Genomic DNA, 26,343 nt, shown 5'->3' with positions numbered 1-26,343 from the left:
GAAAAATCATGTTTTGTTTTTTTTTTCTATCCAAATGAAGGAAAGTGTGATGCATGGCCGTACTGCATCATTTAACTTTCTACTTTCCCTTTCTTGGCCTTCAGTCCTCACCTTCTGGGTAATATCAGGTTTCCTGTCACTTCCATCCTCCATGTTGAGTATTGATCGTCTAGTCCAAGGTCCAAAGTCAAAGTGGATCTCAATTGATCCCCGGGGGTCTCTACTTTGTCTTGAGGGTCATGGAGAAAATTAGGTGTAATATTAGAGTGCAAAAATCCTTCAGGCTTGTCAGCAATCAGCTAAATACTGGCAGCAGCTGCAAAGAAAACTGAAGATTTGATATCGGGCTTCTACGTGTGTGGCTCACGACAACAAACACTGTTGCAACAGGTTTCTGTCGTCCAACAAAAGCACGCTTGTTTTAGCTTACAAGATGGTGTGACTGAACAGAGAACCTTTCATAGGAAACCTCAGTGGATAAATGCCAAACAATGAAGCTCCTCATGCTCTGACCCTGGACATGTAGCACCACCTGTGTGGTATGTTTGTTCGTTGGTATTTTTGTTTTCACAATGTTAGATGATGTCAAAACTACAAAAAATAAATTTTCTTTCCTTTTTTTTTTTTTTCTTGTGGAAATTTTGTGTTTGCGCTCAAGGCTTGTAGTCATGGTCTCGCATACAGATCAACACCCTTACGGACCAAAATCTGAGCGTCTGCTTCTCATCTCCCCGTCTCAGTGCTGAGAGCTGAGCTCAGCGGGGCAGGTGCGGGTGACTGAGCAAACCCGGCGACTAAAAGCACATGTGAGCGCAGGTGATTGATTTATAATCCAAGAGTCTCCAGAATCCTGTTTTGATTCTGCTGCTCGCAGCATTTCTTAAAGACGTGCTGACAGCCAGAACACATCTAAATCTCCTGTGGAACATTGTGTAAACCAGTCAGTTTGGTGAATTTAATAGCTTTATTGCTGTTCCATGGATGCTGATCAGAAACCTTCTTGGAGTCGTTGTCCAACAGATCCAGGGGACGTGATAAGACAGAGTCCTCGTGTTAGCACGGGAACGGCTGGAAAATGGAAAACGGTCAGTTTGATTTACACAAAAATCGATTGCACTTATTATCTCAACATGTGTCTAGAGATGGTTGAGAAATCTGGAGGAATAAGGCAGAAGGAGACGGATTATCTCAAATCTGGGGTTGTATTGCACGCGGTCTCTGTTGCCAAGGCTTTGGCGAGAGCTGTGCCCACATTTGTTTTGATCCACTCTTGAGCTGTCCTCCTATCGCTGCCGGTACATTCCTCTTCCTCCTCCTCCTGCTGCTCTTCTTCCTCCTCCTCGTCAGAACAGTTTCCTCACCTGCAATTGGCTGGACCAGCTCCACCCTGATCTCTGTGTCCTGGTGAATTGTTTCCCATGCACAGTTGTTCTCATCCCAGGTTTTTTTTATTTTCAGTTGTTGATGAAAGTAAATTCCTTGCTGGACAAAGTTGTTGGCAGCATTAATGTTTCTCCTGGTTTCAGAAAGGGTCTTTGTTTAGAAAGGTTGTTGTTTTTAGGCCAACTTTGTTTTAATTTTTTCCTGAAACCGATTTTTATTAAAATGTCATTCACACAAAGTCCAAAAAACACTAACAAATTAAGAAATCTGGAGTTAATGTGCAAAACTCTTCAGTCATCCTTCATTTCCTTGAACTTCCTTCCTACAAGTCCAACTTTCTTCTATTATTGCCGTGTGTTTCTTAATTTCTGCTTTGCCGTTTGGCTGCTCTTTCTCTAATCTTTAGTCATACAATACATACTTTTCAAAGGAATGTTTAATTTGCTCTTTAAAGTTTGCTAGAAGCATGTGGAAGTAGGTGCTTTCATCAGACCAAGATTTAATTTTTTGGCTAATATTCAGAATCAGAAAACGGAAATTAAACCCTTTTCTAAACAAACCACTCCCATGATAAAACATGGTGGTGGCTGCGGTGATTCTGGTTTGAGTTGATGGTAAGACTGAGGGAGGTAATTACAGACTAATCCTGCAAGGAAACATGTTGAAGGCTGCAAAAGGAAAACAAGGATTTGGATAGCCAATCAACTTCTAACAGGAAAACAACTCTAAACATTCAAAGCTCAGCACCTACTTCCACATGCTTCTAGCAAACTTTAAAGAGCAAATTAAACATTCCTTTGAACTCAAAGGAATGGATTAGATAAAAGCAGAAGGACCCAGTCAAAGTCCAGACTTAAATTCAACTAAGAAGTAGCCTCCGTCTAACCTGAATGAGATCGGGTTATTTTTGTGCAACTATTTTCAAGTGGGCAGCCTCTGTGTGCAAAGCGAGTGGCGACATTCTGCAAAAGATCTGCAGCTGAAGTTGAAGCAAGCGGTGGTTCTATAAAATACTGACTATAAGGAACTGAATACAAATGTTTCAGATTTTTATTTGCAAAAAAAAGTTTAAATGCATGTTCAACTGTCCTTCTTTTTCACAATTTAATTTCTTTATTGGGTCATTTTCAGAAAATCAGTGCATAAGTATTAAGTTAAAAGAAAAACTTTGAGAGATCTTCCGAAAGCCTAAAGAAGATAATTTTTTAAACTAATGCTTAGCTCTTTGGAAACAAAATATGAAAAAAGTAAGCCGATTTAAAACTTTTACACACTGCTGTACATAAAACAAGTAAAAATACTTCTGTATTTTCTGAACTTTTAAAGCACAGCATCCTTTTCTCTAGGAGAAATCCAAAAGGGATTTTTGACCCTAGTGGGGGACGATGTGCAGCAAATGGCCTGAGCCAGGAGTTAAACGAGGGACTGCAGGGTTCAGGATTTGGTGCACCTGCTCCACTATGGTGCAGGAAACCAAGACCTGACCTTATTAAAACGTGTAGCCGCTGGGCTAATGACAGTTCTTACGACAGGATCTGTCGATAAGTCTGCTTCAAGTCCCATAAGTGGATGATAAAATCGTATTTGGTGCCTTATTTGAAATCCTCCTGAGCTTTGGCTGTGATTCCTGCTGGAAAAGCAGGTGGTGAGTGTTTTATTTTCATGTTCTTCTTCTCTCTCTCCCACACGTTTTCCATTTCCATATATTTCCCTCTTCAAATGTTTCAATCTTGTCATCAAGAGGAAACCCAAACTGAGACGTGATTTAATTTATGCATCCAGCTGAGCTCAGCTTTTTTGACAGCCTCAGATTAAAACATAGATACTTTTTTTTTTTAAGCTTTAAGAGGAATCCATCCCTCCCCCCAATGTTTAGATCACAATACAAACCGGACCGAAAAGCTGGATTCTCGCCATTTCTGTCAGGCGTGGAGCTTCGTAAAAGTCAGCTCTCTTCCCTTGACGACGCTCGTCGAATTTTAATGCGCATGATTTTGTTTAGAGTGTCTCAAACTTAATTTTTTAATCCACATCTCATGCAGTTGTTGCATGGCTCTGGAGAGAGTTGTGATGAAATGTTGAATGATGTGTTATTTTTATTGAAGGGTAATTACAGCAGTAACTCATTACGCATTCCAGTAAAGTAAACCGTGGTCTCAGTTGCTCCTCCAAGAAAGCTTTCGTTAAGGTGGCCTGACGGGGGAAACAAAATACCGCAAACCCTAAACAAATTTCAGAGGTTTCAGTCGACTGTCATATTTCCAGTCATATACGGCGGGTTGGAGCTGAGGCACTCAAAAGAGGCTCGGTGTAGGGGCCAAAAAGTGAAAAATAAATTATAATTTATTGTGCTATATATCACTTTGTGCATTGTGCATGTTCATGCATATAACATTTCTTGACCAGCAAACATTTACTGCACCTCCAAACCGGAGGTTGGTGCTTTTTGTGTTGCACTTCACTTTATTCATCCACTTTTAACTTTTCTTTATTTTTTATTTTTTCTTACCAAGGTTATGGAAATCTAGGAACTGGGATCGGTAAGTATTTTTGTTTTATTGAATTAAAACTGATTTGGTGCTTTGAATTATTTACTTTATTAATGGATATTAAAGAAGTTGAGTTATTTATAAAACGATTTCAAATTAAATTATTGATAATGATTTAATGGTAATTTCTAAACGTTTGTCTTGCAGGTGGTTATGGAGGATACGGTGGCGGTACCGGAGGGTTTTACCCGTCACAGAAAGCTGCTGCCAAAGCAGGTACAGTGAGTGACTGGTTGGTGGAAATATGACACTAGTGTTAGTGGTGGGATCCAGGATTGATTTGCTGTCTGCTGTAATTTACAGTAAAAGTTATATTATTATTACACACAGTCTGACTGTCTGTCCAGAGTGGCACACTGCAGAGGAGTGACATGAGGCAAATCAGAAAGTTGTCTGACGTGCGTTGTCTGAACATTTTGTTTACTTCCTGTGGTTGTCCAGTCAGTGAGAATGAGCGCCCCCTGTGGTGCGTGTCATTGTATTTACATTCCACACAAAGTCCCTGAAAATGCTCACATTTCATGTTTTTCTAAGGAATTAAGACTGTATATGGCCGCCTTAAGCTCAAATTGTTTCGTATTTAAGCTGTACAGCCCTGCCAAGGTCTATTCTACGCTGAAAAATGATTCTTTAAATCACAATTAGACTTTTTAAAAAGCTTTTATTCTGCTCAATGCTTTCTTTTAGGATTAAATCAGATTGAAACATGCAGGATATGTTGTGGTGAAACCTACAAGTTAGATTGCTACATTTTTTTTAGGGTTATGGGTTTGTGTTTGGCTGTGTGCAGGAAGTAGCTGCCTGGAGTGCCATTCATATGAGAACTGACACTGCTCTCAGTGTTTTTTTTTGTTTTTTGTTTTTTTAATAAATTAATAAAAAGCAATCACATTTTTAATACACTTTTTTTTTAAATCAATATTTGATTTAATAACAATATATTTCTTGAACTGAAATATGTTTTGGTTTACAGCTGAGTAATGAAAACACTTTGTTCTTTTCAGTCTCTGAACTTGCATTAGCTAATGTTGTAGAAGAAACTGCTGTCAGTGGGCCATAAATGAGGGGAATGAGAAAAGACTAGGTTTATTTATTTCTGTAATTATTTGCTCAAAATTAAAGTAGTAAGAATCCAACTCTAATAAAGACATTATTTTAAAAACTATAAAAAACAAAATTAAATAAATATTAAAATTAAAGAATAAAAATCCTTCAAATATAATGGTTTACTGATTTAAATGTAATTTGTAGAAGTAAAACATAACTTCAAGTATTGTAAAGATAAAATTGGCAGGATGATAAAATTATATTCAATTAAACCTTAGTTTAAAAACTCAATCAAAATGTGCATAAAAATTGAGCAAAATTAAGAGAATGTGATGTTTTCAGGTAGGATCCACCGGAAGAGAAGTGAAACCAAACAAAACATGTCGCTAAGCACCATGGGAAATAGTTCCCACTCCTGTCCTTTTGTTCTTTCAGTTTTTTTTAAGTGCTAACTTAAAAAAAATAGTTTATTCAACTCCTGGGGGCTTAATAAAAAAGTTAGCACAACTTACTACTGTAAGTTTATCTTCCACAAAATCACACATTCAGGTTCAGAATGTAAAACTTGCTACATTTATTTGACTCAAAGAGTAGAAGGTAGTAGACACAACTAAATGCGGCTCAAACGTTTTATAGTAAATTAGATTCATCTTTGCTCCAACACACCTGAGTTTCCTCATCAGTCTGACATTCATCTCTGCAGAGACCTGGCAACATTTGATTCAGGTGGAATATAAACGTTAGAGTAAGTAAGTGGAGGGCTGGACTCTGGTACTGATAACGAGGAAGAAGGTTTCCTTCAAATACAATCCATGAATGGATTGATGGCATCAACTCTTGTCTTTACAATCCTTCAGAAGCTGTTGTAATCACACAAAGCCGACTGGGTTTAATGGAAACTGCTGGTTATTAAACTGAAAGATGAGTGATTGTTGTTGGAGAAAGGCTAAGCTTATATTCTGTGACATCATGCATGATGGAGGATAAACATATTCTGACCTCATGGAGTCACATCTTCCAGAGGTGTTGGAAAACTCAGCTTCTCTGTGAACATTTTACAACCAGAAACATCATCTCTCTCTGTCATTCTGAAAGCTTTTGTGTTGGTAATAGAAAACACCCTGTTCCTCCAGGTTTCCTTGTGAAACATAAGTTAGCAGCACTAATACTTTCCATGTTGACTGCAGTTCTGCTACATCCACTTTGATTTTGCTCAAAATGCAGAGCCCATCCATTCAGTCACCTGCTCAGCGAAGACACGATGAACGGCATTCTGCCCGGCCCGTTTGGTTCAGTCGGTGGCAGCATTTCCTTGACTAACCTGCTGGGAAAAACAGTAAAGACGACGGACTTTCCAGCGGTTGATCGTTGCTCTCAACAGATGCAGGAGGCCCCCCACCTCCTGCCACCAGGGGGTCGTTTTCAGCCTGTTGGCAGACTACTGTGCAGCCTCCAGACCTTACTGACTGAAGCCCTCTCAGACTTTTGATAAATGAACATGCTTGCATGTTTGGAGAGAGCCAGAGTGTATGTTGTGCATTATTGGAAGTGCAGTACAAAAGCCGTATTTGGCAAGCGTTTACATTTTTATCATACGCTTGCAAACCTTCGACAGTTTGAACCTCTGCAGAGCTGGATCTGACGTTAAAATCTGGAGCGTGTGCATGCACATCATTTGCTTTAAATTAGCCTGACTGATTAGACATGAACTCAGGGGGCCTCAATCATGTCTGGGGCTGCTCCGTGGCAAAGAGCCTGCGCTTAAATATTGGTTGGCAGTGACAAAACATCAGTCCCTGGAATCGGTCTGTTCTGCTTTCATGACACTTAAAATAACAACTCGTTTCTCTGAAACGGCGCAGATTAAAAGGCAGATTCCTCGCCAAACTTTTTCTTACCAAATCTCCCAGACCGCATACTTTCAGGCAGTGCGCAACGTCTGTCCGGTTAAGTATTGGGAATTTAAAATAAAAAATAAAAAAAGAAAAAGAAAATTCAGGGGGCGGAATGGATTAAGCAAATAAACAGGGTGTTTCATCCTGCTGCAAAGTTCATGTCGAGCAAAACCTGACAGCTAATTTCCTGTAAAAATAAGAAAAGAAATGAGTTATTTGATGGGCCAAGATGCCATGGATTCTCCCTGTCTCCTCTGATTAGGGAGAAGTCAAACTCGAAGCCTTTTGTGTTGTCATGGCGACTGGGTTGGCAGAACCAGATTAGATCCTCTCGGCATCCGTGATCATTTGGTGATCCGGATCTCAGGCCCCTCAGAAACATGTACTGGAAAAAAAATACATCAGCTTATTATAGAAAAAGTTAATTTATTTCATTTCATTTGCACAAGATGATACATTTAAAGCTTTCATTCCTGTCAACTACAGCTAATAGATACTCAGATTATTACTTAAATAGAATTTTAAGTAACAAGCTGAAATGTACTTTCTTTCCAAATGAAAGTAAATTTTACACTTTATCTGGAATCAATACGAGTTTATAGTGAAAGTTTAGAGGCACAAAGTTTCCGTCACCAGTCAGTGACGACTTGGGGCGCCGTGTCATCTGCTGCTGTTGCTCCGCTCCGTTTCCTGAAGTCCACAGTCAACCCGGCCGTCTACCAGGAAACTTTAGAGCACTTCATGCTTCCTTCGTTGTTTTATGGAGATGCTGATTTCGTTTTCAAGCAGGACTTGGCATCTGCCTTCACTTCCAAAGGGACCATTTCCTGTTTTAATAACCATTGCGTCATGGTGCTTTATTAGCTAATAAAATCACCTGACCTGAGCCCCATCCGGAATCGGTGGATTATTGGAGATGAAAGGCATCAGACCCGCTAAAGCAGACGAGCTGAAGCAACCTGAGCTTCCTGAACGCATCACACCATTCCCTGACTGATCATCTCCACGCTGCACTTCATTGTTGCTGCAATGCATACTAAAGGAGAACTGAACAAATGTCAAAACCACACACATTAACATACTTTTCAACAGCCATGTAATTAAATAATCCAATTTAATTTGTCTCATTTAATATTGTAATTTCTAAGCCAAAATCCCTTTTGAAGAATATCACTCTGTTTTAGTGAATCATTATAAGTTTGAATTTTTAATTAAGTTTCCAAAATAAAACTAAACTTTTCCATGCTATTTTAATGTATTAATATGTATCTGTAAATGTTATTTCTAATATTCTGTGTCTGTTTCTACTTTTTGATTAGGTGCTGGAGCAGGAGTGGGACCTGGAGGTGCTGGAACTGGACCCTCCGTGCCCGGTGGAGGCAAGACATTCACTCCCTGTTTTTTTTTTTTTTTTTCCTACATTTTAGTCTTTTTTCATAATTACACAAATGCACAAATGGCCTCATTTCTATTAAATGACAACCAGCCTGAAAAAAACATATTTGAACTCAAACCAAAGAGATTTTCCTAATGTAATAAAGCAAAATCAGACATGAAAAAGTCACAGTTTGGGAGAATAAATCAGTTATAATTGTCCTCATCGCAGCGCTTTGACTATAAATGTGCTGTTTTAACCAGGGCATTTTGTCCCCCCCATGCTTGATGAGCCATGTAACATTTTATGTGGTGTTTTTTTTCTTTTTTTTCTTTTTTTTTTTTCTTTCCAGCACCTGTTATTCCTCAGACGGGCCTTCCAGGAGGAGCCGGTGGTGCAGCAGGAAAGAAAGCTGCCAAAGTGCCAGGTTTTGTAGACTCAACAATAAACTCATGCGACCGAAGACAGACAGAAAGCAGCTCTGAGCCACATTAAAGACAAACTCTCACTGCATGTGGCAGATGTTTGGTGCAGCTGGAAATGTTGCCGTAGTGATTCAAATCCCAGCCAAGCGACTGGAAAAAAAGTTTAAATGGGTTTGACAAATTTTATAGAGATGAGTTACTGTGTAAAACTTTGATCCCTTAGAACAGAAAATGTTTGAGCTTCACTGTTTGAGTGCATTGATGCTCTTACAGAAGGGCTGCATGATTTTGACCTAAAAAACAAAAACAATTGGCTTCACCTGCAAATAATTTAACAGTAAAGATACCATCAGACTGATTACTGTTCTCTTTAGATGTTGAATACTGACACCTAGAGGCTTAATTTGTATGTGAAACACAGAACCATTAAGATTTTTTTAATGCTTCATCTACATAATTTCTATTGCCCAGCTGACAGGAGCAGAGACGAGACACAGGCTTATTGCATACTGATTCGCCACAAAATGCTGCTCTTTGCTGCAGTAACTGTGAGCTCTGAAGAGTTTTAGTTCTACCTTATTTCCCTTCTCAGTTTGCAAAACAGCAAACTAAACTTTGGTCCTTGCCCAGACTTTAAGTTTAAGCGAATATCTGTAGAGCCTTGTGAAAGTATTCACACCCTTTGAGCTTTTTCCCCATTTTGTCACGTTACACCCACAGACTGGATTAGAAATAAAAATCTGAAAAAATTACTATCTTCTTCTGGCAGAACAGCTGCAAGTCTTTTGTGGTATGTTTCTGCAGGTTTACACATCTACAGACTCAAATTGGCTTTTTGTCTTTCAGAAAGTTAAAGCTCATTGAGACTGGACAGAAAACTTTTAGGTTTTCCCACATATTCTTAATCTTATGCCTTCACAGAACAATGAATTTACACAGAGTGGAATGATTTTGTTTAATGCTACTTTTAAAAATAAGGCATTCTTCATCACATTTTTTTATGATGATTTGCCTTGTGTGTGCCATTAAATCAGAAATCATTACATCACAATGGATGAAGAATAAACATAATAATTGGCTGAAGACAGAAAACGGTTGCTTTATTACAGCAAACTGATAAATGACGGCAGAAAACATTTTCTCATTTGTTTTCTGCACAGTCTCTGACTGCTTTTATCTGTATGGAAAGCTTTCATGTCTGTGAGGCCTTTTATTTCTAAAAGGCATCACAGGTCTTTTAGAAATAAAAGACCTGTGACCTGTGGTTTAAGATGTTTAAACATGGTTTAAACATCTTAAACCATGTTTAAGATGCTTTAAACATGGTTTAAGCATCTTTTTTATCCATCTGTTAAAGGGAAAGCACATTGTCATGTCTTTGGTTGTCGCAGGTGTGGGTGTCCCTGGACTTTACCAAGGAGGAATTGTACCAGGAACTGGTTTGTTTTCACTCTCAGGAAATATTTACCACAATCCATGAGATTTTTATTCTGAGATCGTCATGTTTATATGTCTGTTTTCTTTCCTGCAGGGTTTGGTGGCCGTGGAGTTCTGCCTGGGGTCGCTACTGGAACAAACCTAAATCCCAAATCAAGTGAGTTTAAGATTTTGACTATGTGTTGAGTGATTTTGAATTTTGAAACATGCTGCAATGTGAAACATAGTCTTTACAAAATCAACACGATTCAAAATCAAATTAAATGTAAAGCATCTTCAGCTTTTGGGAAAAGTAATTGCATATAACCATAAGAATATCTGATTTCTTTATACAGTTGGAGGACAACAGGGAGGCCAAGTCCCAGGTTGATTTTAAATATGTGTATTTATATTATTATCAAGTTGTTTATATTTTGATGTCAGAATTAAAGTTCTCCTTCCGTCTCTGTCTCAGGAACCAGAGGGTTTGGTGGGCCAATGCAGCCCGGTGTATTTCATGGTTACCCCCTCAAATCTCCCAAAGCACAAGGTGCTTTTAGATGCTCCTTCAAAATGAAATATTTAGTTTGTTGTTTCTTGATGTGTAATATTTTCAATGTTGAGTTTGTTCATATTAAGGAGTAAAATGGAAAAATACTAAAAGAGTTGAATAATTATTTATGTTTTGCGCCACACATTGCTGACTTTGAGTCATGAAGTTTATATTTTGTCCTCCAGGGGGCTATGGTGCTAAGCCTGGAGGTGGCAAAGTTCCCTATGGTAAAAATATATAAGTTTACACAGACTTGATGTCAGATGAAAAGCAGCCATTAATGATGCGTCGCACGACGATCATAACAATCTACGATCTAGGTTACGGGGGTTATGGCGTTGGTGGAGCTGGACTTCCAGGAGGAAAAGCTGGTCCTGGATCAAAACCTGGCTATCCCGTCGGAACTGGTAAATATTTCAGGAAATTATGAGAGAAATATTTTTCTGAAGGTGGACAGAACTACAAAATATCTCTTTCTCTTTGTTTTCTGTAGGAGTGGGGCCTGGAGGCATCTTACCTTCTCAATCTAAAGCTGCTAAATATGGTAGGATTTCCTACTCATCATGTTTCAGATTCTTCTTGTCCTTAAAGCAAACAAAAAATATGAACAACTGAAGCATCTGTTTGTCTCTTCAGGTGCTGGCGTCGGAGGCGTCGGTGGCGTTGGAGGCGTCGGTGGCGTCGGAGGTGTTGGAGGCGTCGGAGGCGTCGGAGGTGTTGGAGGTGTTGGTGGACTATATCCAGGGCAGGTGCCAGGAGGTATTAACATATAGCAATTGGAATAAATACCAAATGATCTTCCTACTCTTTGTGCAAACTCTGATTCATAAAAGCTTAAATGTTAAAATAGTAGATGACAAGACCAGACATGAGGTTCTTCAGCTCATATGACACTATTCCTGATGTTTCCATGTGTGTTGTACCAAAATGCACAAGGTAAAGTTTGTGCAACATGAAGTCCTGTCACGTGTTATTAGATGTATTTGGTTCGCTTACATTGGTTGCACCATGTTTTGTATAGTGCTTGTGTATTGGGATGAAAGGTGTAAAATTCTAAGACTTGTACTATATAAGGACGCGGTGCGGTTTATTTTTTCCATGTTTACACTTTAGCCAACCATCTGCGTATGAAAGTTCAAAACCTTATCAACCTTTTCCCCCTTCAAAAGGTGAATTATTAATTCGCATCAGAATTAATTTGATTCTTTATCGGTGCAGACAGTGTCATGCTACAGTATGAAAGTGAAGGCAATGTTATGCTTTGAGACTTTGCTGTGATATGCGAGTAGCACCGTGTTGCGATACGGTAATGGTTTTCTTTTTGTTATACCTCCATCTCAACATTGTTACCTTCCACAGTATGACGGTGCTGTGGATATTGCACATTTGTGCCACTGGTACAGCATTTATACAAGCACCACTTGGACATCAGAGAGATAACCCAATAATAATGTCACTTATTCTTTGGCTGTTCTGTGTAGATGCTCTTTCTTCACTGATGAAGATTCCCCCCATGCATTTCAGCATTCCTGAAGCTCGAAGAGTCTGTATTCTGCTAAATTAAGCCAGTAATGAATTATTTGGCTACCTGGAGTCAGAGTTTGTAGCAATGTAAACTTAAGTTTACACTTCACTCATCTCCACGTCTTATCCACAGGATATGGACCTGGGTCCAAGGCTGCTAAATATGGTGAGAACTCTCAGCTGTCTTTCTTATTTGGTGAATTAAAATGAATGAAAATTCTCCCTCTTTGTTTTATTGACATGTAATTATATTGGCAAAAATATAATTTACTAATCAAATATTGTGCCATGCACAGTGAATTTTAAAAATATTATGCTGAAATTAGGTTTTTCCACAACTGTTTCCTGTACCAGAGACCAAGGATGATTATCAAAGCTGTAGGAAATGATAAAGATGCCGAGTATGGAGGCACATTTAATGTACCAGTTGTTATCGGTCCTCTCTTAATAATCAGTCTGACGGAGAAAAGGGAGCCATCTTACTACTTGCTTTACAGAAAGCAATTAAATGTACATATTACAAGAGTTTGCACATAATTTTAATTATTTTACCTAACTTAATTTTAGGACAAGTTGGTAGATATTTTTTCATAACTGGAAGGAGACGATTTATACAAGGCATGCCGACATTCAGCCATTCTAGGAAAGACCAGACAAGAATGAATTCATTTCTAAAAGCTTTCTAAGTTCTAAACTTGCAAACCAAGATAAATATGTCTAAATACACAGTTTCTAGTAACAGCATCTGGATCATTAATATTATAATAATATGGTTTAATAATGTTAGGAGCACAATCAGTAAAATGAAATGTTCTTCTTAGTTCACTTTTATGTTAAAACTAAGGACTTCTGCAAATCTTTTTTGCAGAAACTATGAAAAGTCTAAATAAAGTCATAATTCAGAGTGTCCATATTGCTACAAGGGGTACCAGGAGGCGTACCGGGAGGCGTACCGGGAGGCGTACCGGGAGGCGTACCGGGAGGTGCACCAATTGGAGTACCAGGGGGAGGTGGATACCTCCAACCAGGAAAAGCTGCCAAATATGGTAATTTGTTATAATATAGTAATTTAAAACCTTGGGCTTCAGGAGGTTGAGGTATTGAAGGAGGATGAGTTTAGGTCTCTGAGGTCAAACATCCAAGGCAACAATCAGTACAAATGTGAAATATGTTAGATTTGAATCCCAGCTGGAATACTCTGGGTGTGTCCGCTCATTCATCTTTGGAGGCACCAACATCCAGTTCTACTTGTTTATTCAAGAATATCTACAATCAGTTTTCATAGTTTTGCTTCAATCTCAGAGCCAAATATTGCCCACTAATTTATTTATTGCAAATGAAATATAAATCTGTAACATCTGTTGAACTGAAATGCATGCAGCCTGTATTCCTCTGCTGATTAAAGATCAGGTCTGAAACAGTTCTGAGCTAATTCTCTTCAGTTTTTAGGAAATGCTTTACTTGATTTTGTTTTTTCACTTTGTTGAATATGAAGCAGCGTTCTTTAATCACAGAAAGTATGTTGCTTTCACCAGAAAACGGCTCTGTGAACATTTTGTTTTCAGAAAAAAAATCAAACTGTTGATCTATTCATGCCTCACTCTCAACCTGACGGCTTTGTTTTTATTCTAAAGTTTGAAGATGGCCCGTTTTACTCGGCTCTGAAAACAACTGAATGTTGTGGGTTCACTGCACCAGAAAAAGGCCTAATCAAAGCCCACACCGGATCCTGTAATAAATGTTAGTTTTGTTTGGACTGTTCAGCCAATGAAAATAATTTTTTTAGACATTTATTAATATTTTAAACAACCTCCACCAGTTAGGTTTGAAAAAACTTAGAGCAGAGTTAGCATTTTGGCCACATAATTGATATATTTCAATATCAGTCTCTTTGTGCAACAATCAAACAATATAACAGGAAAAGCAATCAAAAAAATGAACAGTGGATCACAAAAGGAATACAAAAGGCATGTAAAAAGAAAAACAAACTTTATAGAGAATTTCTAAAACATAGAACGTCTGAATCAGAAAACAAATATAAGAAATATAAAAATAAGTTAACTAATATTATAAAAACATGTAAAAAGGACTATTATCATAAATTACTGGATAGGAATAAAAACAACATTAAGGAAACATGGAATATTTTAAATAGAGTTATTAGAAAATCTAACAATAACAACTATCCAGACTATTTTATAGATAATGAACAGAATATTACTGATTTGAAAAGTGTCGTCAATAATTTCAATAGATTTTTTGTTAATATAGGACCTCAATTAGCAGAAAAAATACCGACTACAAAAACTGCAACTCAGCAATATCTAATTGAGAATAATCCCAGCTCCTTATATCTCAACCCTGTACTAGAAGAAGAAATCATAAACATTGTGAATAACTGTAAAAATAAGACTTCCACTGACTGTGATGATCTGGACATGAAAACTATTAAAATAGTAATTAAAGGAATCTCTAAACCACTAACTTATATTTGCAATTTATCATTTCAAACAGGATTATTTCCCAACAAAATGAAAATAGCTAAGGTCAAACCAATGTATAAAACTGGCAACAAACACCTCTTCACTAACTACAGGCCTGTCTCTCTTCTCCCACAATTTTCTAAAATCCTGGAAAAACTCTTTAAGAAAAGACTGGAACAATTCATAGAAAAACATTCGCTACTTATTAGCAGTCAATATGGATTCAGAGCAAACCGGTCAACATCGCTGGCTGTAACTGACTTAATAGAAGAAATAACCAACGCAACAGATAGTAAGAAACTGGCAGTAGGGATATTTATAGATCTAAAGAAAGCTTTTGATACAATAAATCATGAAATCTTACTTAAAAAATTAGAACGCTATGGAATTAGGGGAGTAGTTTCTGACTGGATGAGGAGTTATTTAAAGAGCCGGAAACAATTTGTGAAATTGGGAGATGTGGAATCTGATTGGCAGGAGACTGTCTGTGGAGTACCACAAGGATCAGTATTGGGACCAGTTTTATTTAATCTTTATATAAATGATATCAGTAAAGTGTCCAATGTATTAAAATTTATCTTATTCGCTGATGACACAAATATTCTAGCCTCTGGCGACAATTTAGAGCATCTTCTCTCAACAGTCACTTCAGAGATTAGTAAGTTAAAGATATGGTTTGACCATAACAAATTATCCCTAAATTTGGACAAGACGAAAATCATGGTCTTTGGGAACTGTTATAAAAATACTGAAATCCAAGTTCAAATAGAGGACGTAACTCTACAAAGGGTTTTTGCTAATAAGTTCCTCGGTCTAATAATAGATGACAAAATCAGTTGGAAACCTCATATTAAACATTTACAGAGTAAACTCAGTAGAAGTATATCCATATTGGCTAGAGCTAGACATGTATTGAATGCTAAATCACTTCATATTCTATATAACTCTCTGATTTTACCATATCTATCATATTGCTGTGAAGTGTGGGGAGTTAATTACAAGAGCTCTTTACATCCGGTAACCGTCCTACAGAAACGAGCCATTAGAATCATCCATAATGTCGGTTATTATGAGCATACAAACCCACTCTTCATAAAATCCAGAATTCTCAAATTTGACGAGCTTGTAGAATTTAAAATGGCTCAGTTTATGTTCAAAGTATCTAAAAAGTTGTTACCTGAGCACATACAGAGCACGTTTTCTGAAAGAGAAGGGGGGTATAACTTAAGGGGTCACTCAAACTTCAAGATCCGCAATTTTAGAACAACAAGAAAAAGCTTCTGTATTTCAATTAAAGGTGTAAAGTTATGGAACAAGTTACATGAAGATTTAAAACAAAGCAATAGTTTAACACAATTCAAAAGAAAGTACAAAGAGGTAATTTTCAATAGATACACATATGGGTGACAGAAAGCAATAAGGTGTGTATTGCAGATAACTTGGTGTAAGGGTTTAGAAAGACAAACCAGCATAAAATGGGAAAATGTATAGGTAAATATTAGTAACTGTTACTTCTGACTGCCACTTTGATTGTGATTTTTTTAATGACAGTAGGACTCTAAAGTTTCAAGTGTTTAGGGGGTAGGAGTTTATAAGTTCTCACTTCTTCCTACCCCATTTTGAGCATGATATGTTAACTGAAACAAAAAAATCTGTATTTTCTCTTCTTTCTTATGCACTTCTTGTTACTGTGCACTATTTTATTTTTATATTTGTATCATGTTCGAATAAAATTTCATTTCATCTCTCATTTCATCTCTCAAAAAGTGCGAACATATAAATGTCTGAGCTTAGTTCTATGTACATCTTGAATGCAATGTCTGCTTCTTGCACATCTTACTTTACAATAATTAAAGTTGCTTAATTTTACCTTTCAACTAATCATTTTAATCTGCAAATAAAAAGTTGTCAAATAGTCAATGGTGTTATTTTTACAGGCCCATTCTTAGATAAGCGTGAACATGACTTCCTACAGCCATTAGTGAATATATCATCCTAATACACTTTTAAAAAATAATTTTAAAATACAAAACCTTTGAAAACCTTTGATACACTTGTGCTCTTTTGAAATATAAGAGCTAGATGTTTTCTGATTTCAGAAGTTTTTTAATCTACTCTTTTCAAAATAAGCAAAGCCGCTTCCTTCAGGTTTCATCCCAGAGCCAGAGTGGTTGTCTAAATTCAATAACATGACTCCCTTATCCCTTATCCTGCTGAGCTGTATGAGTGAGAATATATGTGTGTGTGTGCGTGTGTGTGTGTGTGTGTGTGCGTGTTTGTGTGTGTGTGTGTGAATATATGTGTGTGCACATGTTGTTAAAAGTCACAACATGTGCAGATAATTCATAATTCACTTTGATGGCACATTTTTAATTATGGTGATCAATTGTGTTGATAAATAAATTTGTCTGCAGGACTAGGCGGAGTCGGGGGAACGGGAGGAGTCGGAGGAGTCGGAGGAACGGGAGTGGGAGGAATAGGAGGAGTGGGAGGAATAGGAGGAGTGGGAGGAATAGGAGGAGTGGGAGGTGGAGGATACTCTCCTGCATCCAAGGCTGCTAAGTATGGTAAGTGAAATAAAATAAGTTAAAATTATGACTGTAAAAAATAAATTTTTTAATTGTTTCTTTTGTGTGTTTTTCAGGTGTTGTACCAAGAGTTGGTGGAGGAGTCGGTGGTGCAGGCGTTCCTGGAACACAGTTTATACCTGGATATGGATGTAAACTAACAGATTTGTGATTTTCCTTAGCTGTAAAGCAAATCTTTTAATTTGTTAGAAGTTAGAGAAACTCAGCTCATCTTTTAATTCAACCACTTTTGTTCTGTTTCTGGTGCAGCTTTGACAGCTGGTGCCAAACCTCCAAAATACGGTGAGATCAAAGTTTCATCAAATCTCCCATTAAATGCGTTTAGAAATGTTATTTGGGTAAAAAATATGAAACTGAATCTTTCATCTGTTGCGATTAACAGCTCCTCAGACAGGCCTTGGAGGAGTAGGAGTCCCTGGTGGAGCAGGACAGGTGCTACCTGGCGGTGGCTATGGTGGTACGTTAGAGATCAAGCTCAAATAAATAAAAACATAATGTGACACTTCATGTTATAAAACCTATCCTAATAAACTCAAACACCTCTGCAGGTTATGGAGGCGGTGCAGGGGTCAAACCTCCAAAGTATGGTAAGACATTATGACTTTTTTTTTTATAGGTTTAGATGATTATTTAAAAAAAATAATACTAGAGTGATTCATGTTTTTCCATAATTTGGCGCTGTTCAAGGTTAGAACCAAAAGCAGTGAAAAAGGTTAAAATATAGCAAGACAATCGGTAACAAAAAAAATTTAATTGGAACTGCTGGAAAAGTTGCAGCTGAAAGAAGCAGAATAGTTTATTTTCACATGTATAAAGAAGACATTAAAATATGGTTGTCAGGCATTAATGCAGCTTGTTGTTTTGTTTTGTTAGTGAAATCTTCATACCTCAGTCTCTATTCACCTCAAACAGGAGTTCCAGGAGGACTTGGAACAGGATTTGGATATGCAGGACTGGGAGGAGCAGGAGGAGGGCCTTTTGTCCCAGCAGGGGGACAATACTCTGCAGCAGCAAAAGCTGCCAAATATGGTAGAAATAATGAGCACACATGGAAATTTTAAATGAAATAAAACCAATTTTCACCTAACCCTAAATGCTTATATTTTCCGCTCATGATTGTAACCTTTTGATCCAGTACGGCTTGTTTCCATGAACTAGGAGTTGCAACAGGAGGTGCTGGAACAGGAGTGGGAACAGGAGGAACATTAGGAGCCCAGGGAGCCGGACAATATTCTGCAGCAGCCAAAGCAGCTAAATACGGTAAATACAGTCGAAATATAAGGTAGTGCCTCCTAAAAATATTACTTTTTTGTACATATCACTGGTTTTTGAGGTATGCACAGTTTTTCACCAAAGACTGTTTTTCAATATTTCTAATTGCATAAACCTGTAAGAAGCACCGCTAGATAACATCTGAGTTTAACTTCAGTAATCATTATAGTTCTTTGTAGTAGTTATACTTGTTAAACTTTACAGATTTTGTCATTTAAGGGAAGTTTTAGTTCACTTATAGTACCTGCTCATGATTAATTCTGCTGTTATTTGCTCCTCTGAGTCAGGAGTCACAGGTGGTGCTGGAACAGGAGGACTGGGAACAGGAGGACTGGGAACAGGAGGACTGGGAACAGGAGGACTGGGAACAGGAGGACTGGGAACAGGAGTACAAGGAGGTGGACAGTACTCTGCTGCTGCAAAAGCTGCTAAATACGGTATAAATAATGAGCATGCATGATCAATCTCAAGAAGATAGTTGTTATCAAATTGAATGTTTCCTGGGGCACTTATGGCTTTGTGGAGGTTTTCCAGTCTGGCTGCAATGAAGCAGTACTGTAAGAGTTTTTAATGATATTTGTTTAGGAAATTACTCAGAGATTTCTGATTTTTGTACTTTTAAATCTCATGTAGTATTTGACACTGTGGACCATTGTATTTCTATCCCTCAATAGAAACACTGGATAGACCTTGTTCCCATTTGAGTGACGGGGACAAAGTTGAATTTTTACTCTCCACCTCAGCCCCTTCTTCCTTGCAGACTTCTGCAAGGCTCAACTATTGGTCCTCCTCTTTTCTTTCTATTTTTTTATACACCTGCTCCCTTTGGGTTGTATTTTTAGAAAACATGACATTTCTTATTAAGAGACCAAAGAATTCAGAGTTTGATTTCACATTAACACCTCCCCAAACAAACTGCACTCTCTAGGCAACCGAACTAGAGTTGGATTAAAACAGACTAGATAGGGTTGGTGTGAATGCACCCCGAGATTCAAGCAGCACAGATTTTATGCGACAATAAGGCTGAAAAACGTATCACGACATAGGCATTTCATATCAGTTGATATCAATAATTATTGATCCGCTTTTTGTTTTAAATATCTTAAATTCTGTCGAACTGGTGATCTTATCTTTCCCACTTTATCCACAATTTCTTCTCAAGCTGTTGTACTCATTTTCTCTCTTCACTCCACATCATTGATTTTTTTATTTTTAAGCAGCTGTGAACTGCTGCTGTGCAGGTTGTTGCTAGGTAACCAAGGAGCGAGTGAGTGAACCTAGCTTAGCTGACTGAGAAGTTAAGCAGCCAAAGCCTTTCCTCTGCCTACATCACCCAGAATGCTGTGCAGTTCTAAACATATTATCTACTGATATTGATCACATGTTTTTATTGATCTATAGGGCAGTCCTATATCCAGTTACACATTTGTTAGTTAAATGCAGGGAGAATAAGGTGGAAACCTGCTTATGTTACAGGTGGGACAGGACTGGTACCAGGAGTAGGAGGAGCAGGACTGGTACCAGGAGTAGGAGGAGCAGGACTGGTACCAGGAGTAGGAGGAGGTGGACTGGTACCAGGAGTAGGAGGAGTACCAGGAGGTGGACAATACTCTGCTGCTGCAAAAGCTGCTAAATATGGTACGACTGGTACGCACAAAAATGCAAACTGTGAAAAATCTGGGATGGTTTTTTAAAGCAACTTTAACTGAATGCAGTTATCAGTGTATCTGTGATTTTTGTACTTTTAAATCTCACTGCAGTATTTGACACTGTGGACCATTGTATGTTTTCATTTTATCTAGTTACAGATTTACTAATTAAATTCCTGTAAAATTAGTTGACTACCTATTGAATCTGGAGTTACAGGTGGTGCTGGGACAGGACTGGTACCAGGAGGAGTGGGAGGAACAGGACTGGTACCAGGAGGAGTGGGAGGGACAGGACTGGTACCGGGAGGAGTGGGAGGCACACAAGGAGGTGAGCAATACCTGCAGCTGCAAAAACTGCTTAATGTGGTACAACTAGTATGCACAAAACTGCAAATACTGAAAAGTTTGGGATATTTCTATATGAATAAGGCAAATCTGACTGACTGCAGCAATCAGTACGCATTTGTTTCCATTTTATCCAGTTACAGATTTACTATTTAAATTCCAATAAAATTAGTTAGCTGCCTATTTGTAGTTTTGAATTAGGAGTTAAAGATGGGGCTGGTATTAGCTAGTATGCTAAGAAGCTTTAGCATATTAGCTAAATATGCTAAAGCCGCTAAATATGGTCCGAGTAGTAACAGAGATTTAAAAGAAGAAGAAATACTTACTGTTAACTTTTTTGCTTAGCTATTTGTGATGGCATTTTATGAAGATTGGGACGGTTTACAGTTTTAAGCCTCTCTAAAATATCAAAAAGATTGCAGATTGAATTAGTAACGGTTACTAATAGATGTGATTAAATCTATTTTAACTGACCCATTCAGTTAACATAGATTTTAACACAAAGTTCTTTTTCTAACTTCGCTCGGTGTTTCACTATGGGAATCGCCTCAGCGTGACCCAACTATAGAAGCTCCAATGACATCACGTCTGTCCGCGACAGACAGGTTGAGCCGTGACCGTGGCTCCACCCACCATCCAATATCACGGCCAACCTACCCCTCTCAACTCATTCTCGCTTTCTTCCCGTGTGAAGAACTACAACAAAGCTCCCTCAGCACATTCAGGCTAGCTTGGCTCTGCTTAACCGTTCTTAGGCGTTCCGTAAAGGAAGACGCCGCTGAACGCAGTACCAGGACAGGTCTGGACTGTGCTGGGTAAGTGCTTCCAAAGAAGCATTTTCTTTTTCGTTTGAAGCAGCTATCGCGTCGAGGCGGGCTGCTTTTATAGCTACTGTTTTAATTAACAGAGTAACTGTTGGCTAAGCTAACGCGTCAAGGCGGGCTTGGTAGCTGCTTAGCAGTACATCGCTAGCACAAACAGTTGTTAAAGTTCAGCTAACGTGTCGCGACGAGCGGACTTTATCTTCGGCTTTATAGCTAACGTGTTACGACGAGCTATAATAAGCTTTCGGCATGGCTACGGCTCCCGCCCCCACCAAAGGGTCGGAACCGACGGTTAAAGAGGGTGTATCCCGCTCGTGCCCTGCGTCATGCGGGGCCTCTATTTCGGGCAGGGACCCGCACCCTATGTGCATCGTTTGTATGGGCGCTAAACACGCTCAGGCGTCGCTGGCTGACCCTCAGGGGTGCCAGCACTGCTCGTCGATGCCAGAAAAAATCCTGGAAAGGCGGCTAAGAGTAGCTGTAGCTAACAGCCAGGACCCGTGCCTCTCGTCACCTTCAGCTGTTGCGGCGGGTGATAAGCATCAACCGCGAGCCTCTAAGAGCTGGGCGGACATGATGGAGGAAGAATCCTCGCCCATGCCCCCTCTGTTTGAGGGTCTAATGGGGAGTGGGGAACTCGAAACGGGCTTGGAGGAGACGGAGGGTGACGCAAACTCCGACCTCCTCGATCTGGATGACATGGAAGAAGAGGAAGATGACGTCTTCCCGGCTCAACTGTCCAGGCCGCCCAGCGGAGCAGAAATCGCCTCCCCTGGGGACAGTGACCTGTATGATGTGTGCAGACGGGCTGCTTTAAAGCTGAATATCCCCTGGCCAGCAGCCCAGGATGCAGGCGGTACAGAACGAGACTTGTATGATGGGAAGCGACTGCCACCAGTCTTACCATCAGCTAAACAGCTTTTACCAGCTGTTCCCGCCTGCATGAGAGAAATGAGCCGTTTCTGGTCTAGTCCATTTAAGAGCAAGCTCCCCACCAAGGGCTTCTCTAAACTGGAGATTCAGGGCATGGGTGAGTTGGGGCTGGCCGAACCCCCAACAGTGGAGCCTTCAGTAGCTTACCACCTTCACCCTAACCGCAGATCTGTGTCAGCATCATCAAGCATCTCGCTTCCAGGTAAAATAGATCGCCTCACTGCATCTATTTACCAGCGGATGTACAAATATGCTGCACAATCAGTGTGCTCGCTTAATGCAGTTACACTGTTGTCAGCCTATCAAGGTGAAATCTTGGAGGAGATGGGTCGTCAGCTGGACTCAGGGACACCAAACCCCACCCTTTGGGATGAGATATGTGTGGTGAACGATCTTATCTTGCGCTCCTCTAGAGGTGCCGTTCAAGGTTGTGGTCGTGTCATGGGACTGGCAGTCTCAGGGGAGAGGGCCTTATGGCTAAACCTGTCAGGCCTAAGTGACGCCCAAAAGGCTGAAATCATGGATTCAACCTATGACCCATCGAAAGGTCTATTTGGCCCCTCCCTGGAGAAAATGAGGGAAATAAGTACCCTCAGAAAACAGGAGGGAGAGGCTTTCAACCTTTGTTTGCCTCGTAAACCTAGCCAAACTCCTCCACCAGGACCGAGACCTGGCTTTGCAGCTGCTGCAGTGAGAGGACGGCAGGGTGGACCCAGGGCTCCAAGAAGGCCTGCCGCACAACCTCCCCAGCAAAATAAATCTGAGAACCCAAAACCATGGGGTAAGCATTCTTTTGCAGCGGCTGCTGCAAAAAATCGTCCATCTTACCCCATGGAGGGGAAAAAGAAGCGGGCCACCTAGCCCCTGTCTTTTTTCCACAACTTCTTCCTCGGAAGAGAGGGTTTTCAGACAGCAGAGCAAACCTCTCTGTCCAGTGTTCAAATTTTCCTGTGGTTCCCAGTTCATCAGGAGTCCTGTTAAATTCTCCCCCTCGTGTTCAGAGAGGGGAAATTTTGAGACAGACAACACAGTTTTTTCCAGCACTTCAAAACTGTCATGTAACACTTCACAGCACTTTGTCAGTGTCACCAAGCACTCACCAGTGCCCCCTCACACATTTTTCTGTTCTGGGGGAATCAAAGGAAATAAAAGAAGCTTTTCTGCAACCAGGCATGTTGCCGAGGGCAGGAAGCCCCCCACAAAAAAAGAAAAAAATTGCAGAAATAAATCCTTGTCATCCCCCTCTGTACCCAACAGAGGGAGCTGGCGCTCTCTGCATGACGGCAGAGCTCAGCAGTGCAGAGGGGATGACGTCACCCATCATGGCAGGCCCCCTCTCTGCTCAGACAGAGGAGTGGCTCGCATGCGCAGTCTCCCCATGGGTTTTGACCACAATTTCCAGGGGGTACAGACTGCAGTTCGCTGTGAGACCTCCGAGATTCAACGGAGTGCTAGTTTCGGTGGCCAACAGGGATTCGGCGCACGTCCTAGAGGACGAGATCGCATCCCTGCTGGCCAAACAAGCAATCAGAGTAGTGCCAGAAGAAGAGGCTCATCAGGGCTTCTACTCACGCTATTTTCTCATTCCAAAGAAAGACGGCGTGTCATTACGGCCCATACTGGACCTGCGTGTGTTAAACAAACACTTACGCAAGTATACGTTCAGAATGTTAACGCACAAGACGCTGTGTCGCTCCATTCGCCCGGAGGACTGGTTTGTAACCATCGACCTCTCCGATGCATATTTCCACATAGCCATTTACCCCCCACACAGAAAGTTTCTCAGGTTTGCTTATCAGGGCACAGCCTACGAGTATCAAACAGTCCCGTTCGGGCTGTCATTAGCCCCAAGGGTGTTCAGCAGGTGTGTGGAGGCGGCGCTGGCTCCTCTGAGATTGAGCGGCATCAGAGTTTTTTCGTACATAGACGATTACCTCATTTGCTCTCCATCGAGAGATCAAGCAATGAGCGACTCTCGGGTGGTGTTAACCCACCTTATCAACCTGGGATTCAGAATAAACCAGACGAAGAGTCGCTTAATTCCCGTGCAATGCACGGAGTATTTGGGTCTCAGAATAAACTCCCTCTCCTACCGCGTTACGTTATCGGAGGGGAGAACCCTGTCATTCGCTCAGTGCATGGCGCATTTCCAGCTGGGGAAAGTCGTTCCATTCAGATTTTGCCTACGGCTCCTCGGCCTCATGGCATCAGTGATTTCCGTTGTCCATCTGGGACTGTTACGGATGAGGGATTTTCAGCGGTGGGTCGCTTCACTACGTCTATGTCCCCGCCGTCATCTGTACCGCAGGGTGAGAATAACACCTGCGTGCGTGGCGGCTCTCCGACCATGGGGAAACCCAGCGATCTTCGCGGTGGGCATGCCGCTGGGTGCGGTATCGTCCAGGGTTACTCTGACTACGGATGCGTCTCTGACGGGCTGGGGTGCAACTATGATGGGCAGAGCTGTGAACGGTCTATGGTCGGAAAGAATGGCACGGCTCCACATCAACATGCTGGAACTACACGCCGTGTTCCTAGCTTTGAAGCACTTCATGCCTTTGATGGTTGGCCGCCACGTCTTGGTAAAGACGGACAACTCCACGGTGGTGGCATACATCAATCGTCAGGGCGGGACCCGATCCATTCAGCTACACAGATTGGCCAGGGAAATAATTATGTGGAGCAGCACCAGATTTCTATCGGTTCGCGCGACGCATGTACCAGGAATTCTGAACAGAGGGGCCGATCTGTTATCCAGAGGCAGCCCCCTTTATGGAGAGTGGAAGCTGCACCCTCAAGTGGTGGAGCAGATCTGGCAGAGATACGGACGGGCTGCCGTAGATCTCTTCGCCTCATGGGAAAACGCTCATTGTCCACTGTTCTTCTCCCTATCGGACCGAGACGCACCTCTGGGCATGGATGCGCTGGCTCACACATGGCCGAATGTGTTGCTCTATGCCTTCCCACCTCTGAGCCTGATATCCCCAACTCTAGTCAGAGTGAGAGAACAGGGTCTGTCCTTAATTCTGGTGGCCCCATGGTGGCCATCGAAGCCCTGGGTGGCAGAAATAATCCAAGTTCTGTCAGCAGAACCATGGGCCCTACCCATTCGCAGGGACCTTCTGTCTCAAGCTCAGGGGGAGATTTATCATCCACATCCAGATCGTCTGGCTCTCTGGGCCTGGCCCGTGAAAGGTGGAACCTAAATGCGACAGGTCTCCCTCCAGAGGTCATTGACACCATCCAGAATTCAAGGGCTCCGTCAACTCGTTCACTTTACAGTGGTAAATGGCGAGTTTTTGAGGAGTGGTGTGTGGAGAGACAGGTTATTCCTTTTCAGTGTTCTGTGGTGGAGGTCCTCTGCTTTCTACAGAGCTTGTTGGAAAAGGGCAAGGCCTTTTCAACTATTAAGGTTTATTTAGCTGCAATCTCAGCTTGTCATGTGGGATTTGGTGATAAACCTGTGGGGCAGCACCCTTTGGTGTGCCGTTTCATGAGGGGGGCGCGACGTAAGCTGCCCACCTCTAGGCTTTTCATGCCATTATGGGACCTCACTCTGGTACTAGAGGCCCTTTGCCATCATCCCTTTGAACCTTTGGAGGGTATTGGCATGAAATTGCTTACATCGAAAACGGCACTGCTCTTAGCTTTAACTACTGCTAAGAGGGTAAGTGAGTTACATGCACTGTCTGTCAGTCCTACTTGCCTACAGTGGGCACCGGGGCTCTCTAAAGTATGCTTGAGACCCAATCCTGCTTTTGTGCCCAAGGTGATGGACACGTCATACAGGTGTTCAATGGTGGAACTGCTGGCATTCCATCCACCTCCTTTCTCTTCAGCAGAAGAAAAGAGGCTTAATTGCTTATGCCCAGTGAGATCTTTGAAGGCTTATGTTGACAGGACAGCTGAATTTAGAAGAGCTGATCACCTGTTTGTGTCTTGGGCCACTTCTCATAAGGGCAAACCTATCTCTCGCCAAAGGTTAGCACACTGGATTGTGGAGACTATATCTCTGGCATATAGATGCTCAGGGTCAAAGCCACCTGAAGGGGTGAGGGCCCATTCTACCAGGAGCATGGCCA

The 26,343-nt window shown here is 40.8% G+C and overlaps 2 protein-coding genes across 3 annotated transcripts in view; both read left to right on the top strand.

The window, feature by feature from the left end:
- The window catches only part of elna (elastin a), a 62,158-nt gene that overhangs the window by 33,091 nt on the left and 2,724 nt on the right, over positions 1-26,343 (top strand). The window contains exons 6-29 of one of the 2 annotated variants that reach the window (XM_088011916.1): positions 3,897-3,923; positions 4,080-4,148; positions 8,194-8,253; positions 8,602-8,676; positions 10,066-10,113; positions 10,206-10,268; positions 10,447-10,476; positions 10,566-10,640; positions 10,829-10,870; positions 10,964-11,050; positions 11,137-11,187; positions 11,280-11,402; positions 12,301-12,333; positions 13,091-13,213; positions 17,065-17,217; positions 17,295-17,369; positions 17,488-17,520; positions 17,621-17,695; positions 17,787-17,825; positions 18,151-18,267; positions 18,397-18,498; positions 18,798-18,947; positions 19,987-20,148; positions 20,377-20,487. In XM_088011916.1, the coding sequence (XP_087868042.1) occupies positions 3,897-3,923; positions 4,080-4,148; positions 8,194-8,253; positions 8,602-8,676; positions 10,066-10,113; positions 10,206-10,268; positions 10,447-10,476; positions 10,566-10,640; positions 10,829-10,870; positions 10,964-11,050; positions 11,137-11,187; positions 11,280-11,402; positions 12,301-12,333; positions 13,091-13,213; positions 17,065-17,217; positions 17,295-17,369; positions 17,488-17,520; positions 17,621-17,695; positions 17,787-17,825; positions 18,151-18,267; positions 18,397-18,498; positions 18,798-18,947; positions 19,987-20,148; positions 20,377-20,487 (1,923 nt within the window). The remainder of the gene's footprint in view (positions 1-3,896; positions 3,924-4,079; positions 4,149-8,193; positions 8,254-8,601; positions 8,677-10,065; positions 10,114-10,205; positions 10,269-10,446; positions 10,477-10,565; positions 10,641-10,828; positions 10,871-10,963; positions 11,051-11,136; positions 11,188-11,279; positions 11,403-12,300; positions 12,334-13,090; positions 13,214-17,064; positions 17,218-17,294; positions 17,370-17,487; positions 17,521-17,620; positions 17,696-17,786; positions 17,826-18,150; positions 18,268-18,396; positions 18,499-18,797; positions 18,948-19,986; positions 20,149-20,376; positions 20,488-26,343) is intronic. The other variant, XM_088011917.1, reaches the window with a different exon arrangement.
- LOC148155831 (uncharacterized) lies at positions 20,753-24,126 on the top strand. The gene has a single exon (XM_088011919.1). The coding sequence runs from the start codon at positions 21,578-21,580 to the stop codon at positions 23,120-23,122; it is 1,545 nt and encodes a 514-aa protein (XP_087868045.1). The 5' UTR covers positions 20,753-21,577; the 3' UTR covers positions 23,123-24,126.

Source organism: Poecilia mexicana, unplaced genomic scaffold, assembly GCF_051168715.1.
Source record: "Poecilia mexicana isolate PSO_F unplaced genomic scaffold, ASM5116871v1 scaffold_13, whole genome shotgun sequence".
In the NCBI taxonomy this organism is placed as follows: Eukaryota; Metazoa; Chordata; class Actinopteri; order Cyprinodontiformes; family Poeciliidae; genus Poecilia; species Poecilia mexicana.
Note: the sequence above shows the minus strand (reverse complement) of the source record. Positions and strands in the feature narration are given on the sequence as shown.

Excerpts from the sequence above, each read along its gene's own strand:
- LOC148155831 (XM_088011919.1), top strand. The coding sequence starts at position 21,578 with ATGGCTACGGCTCCCGCCCCCACCAAAGGGTCGGAACCGACGGTTAAA.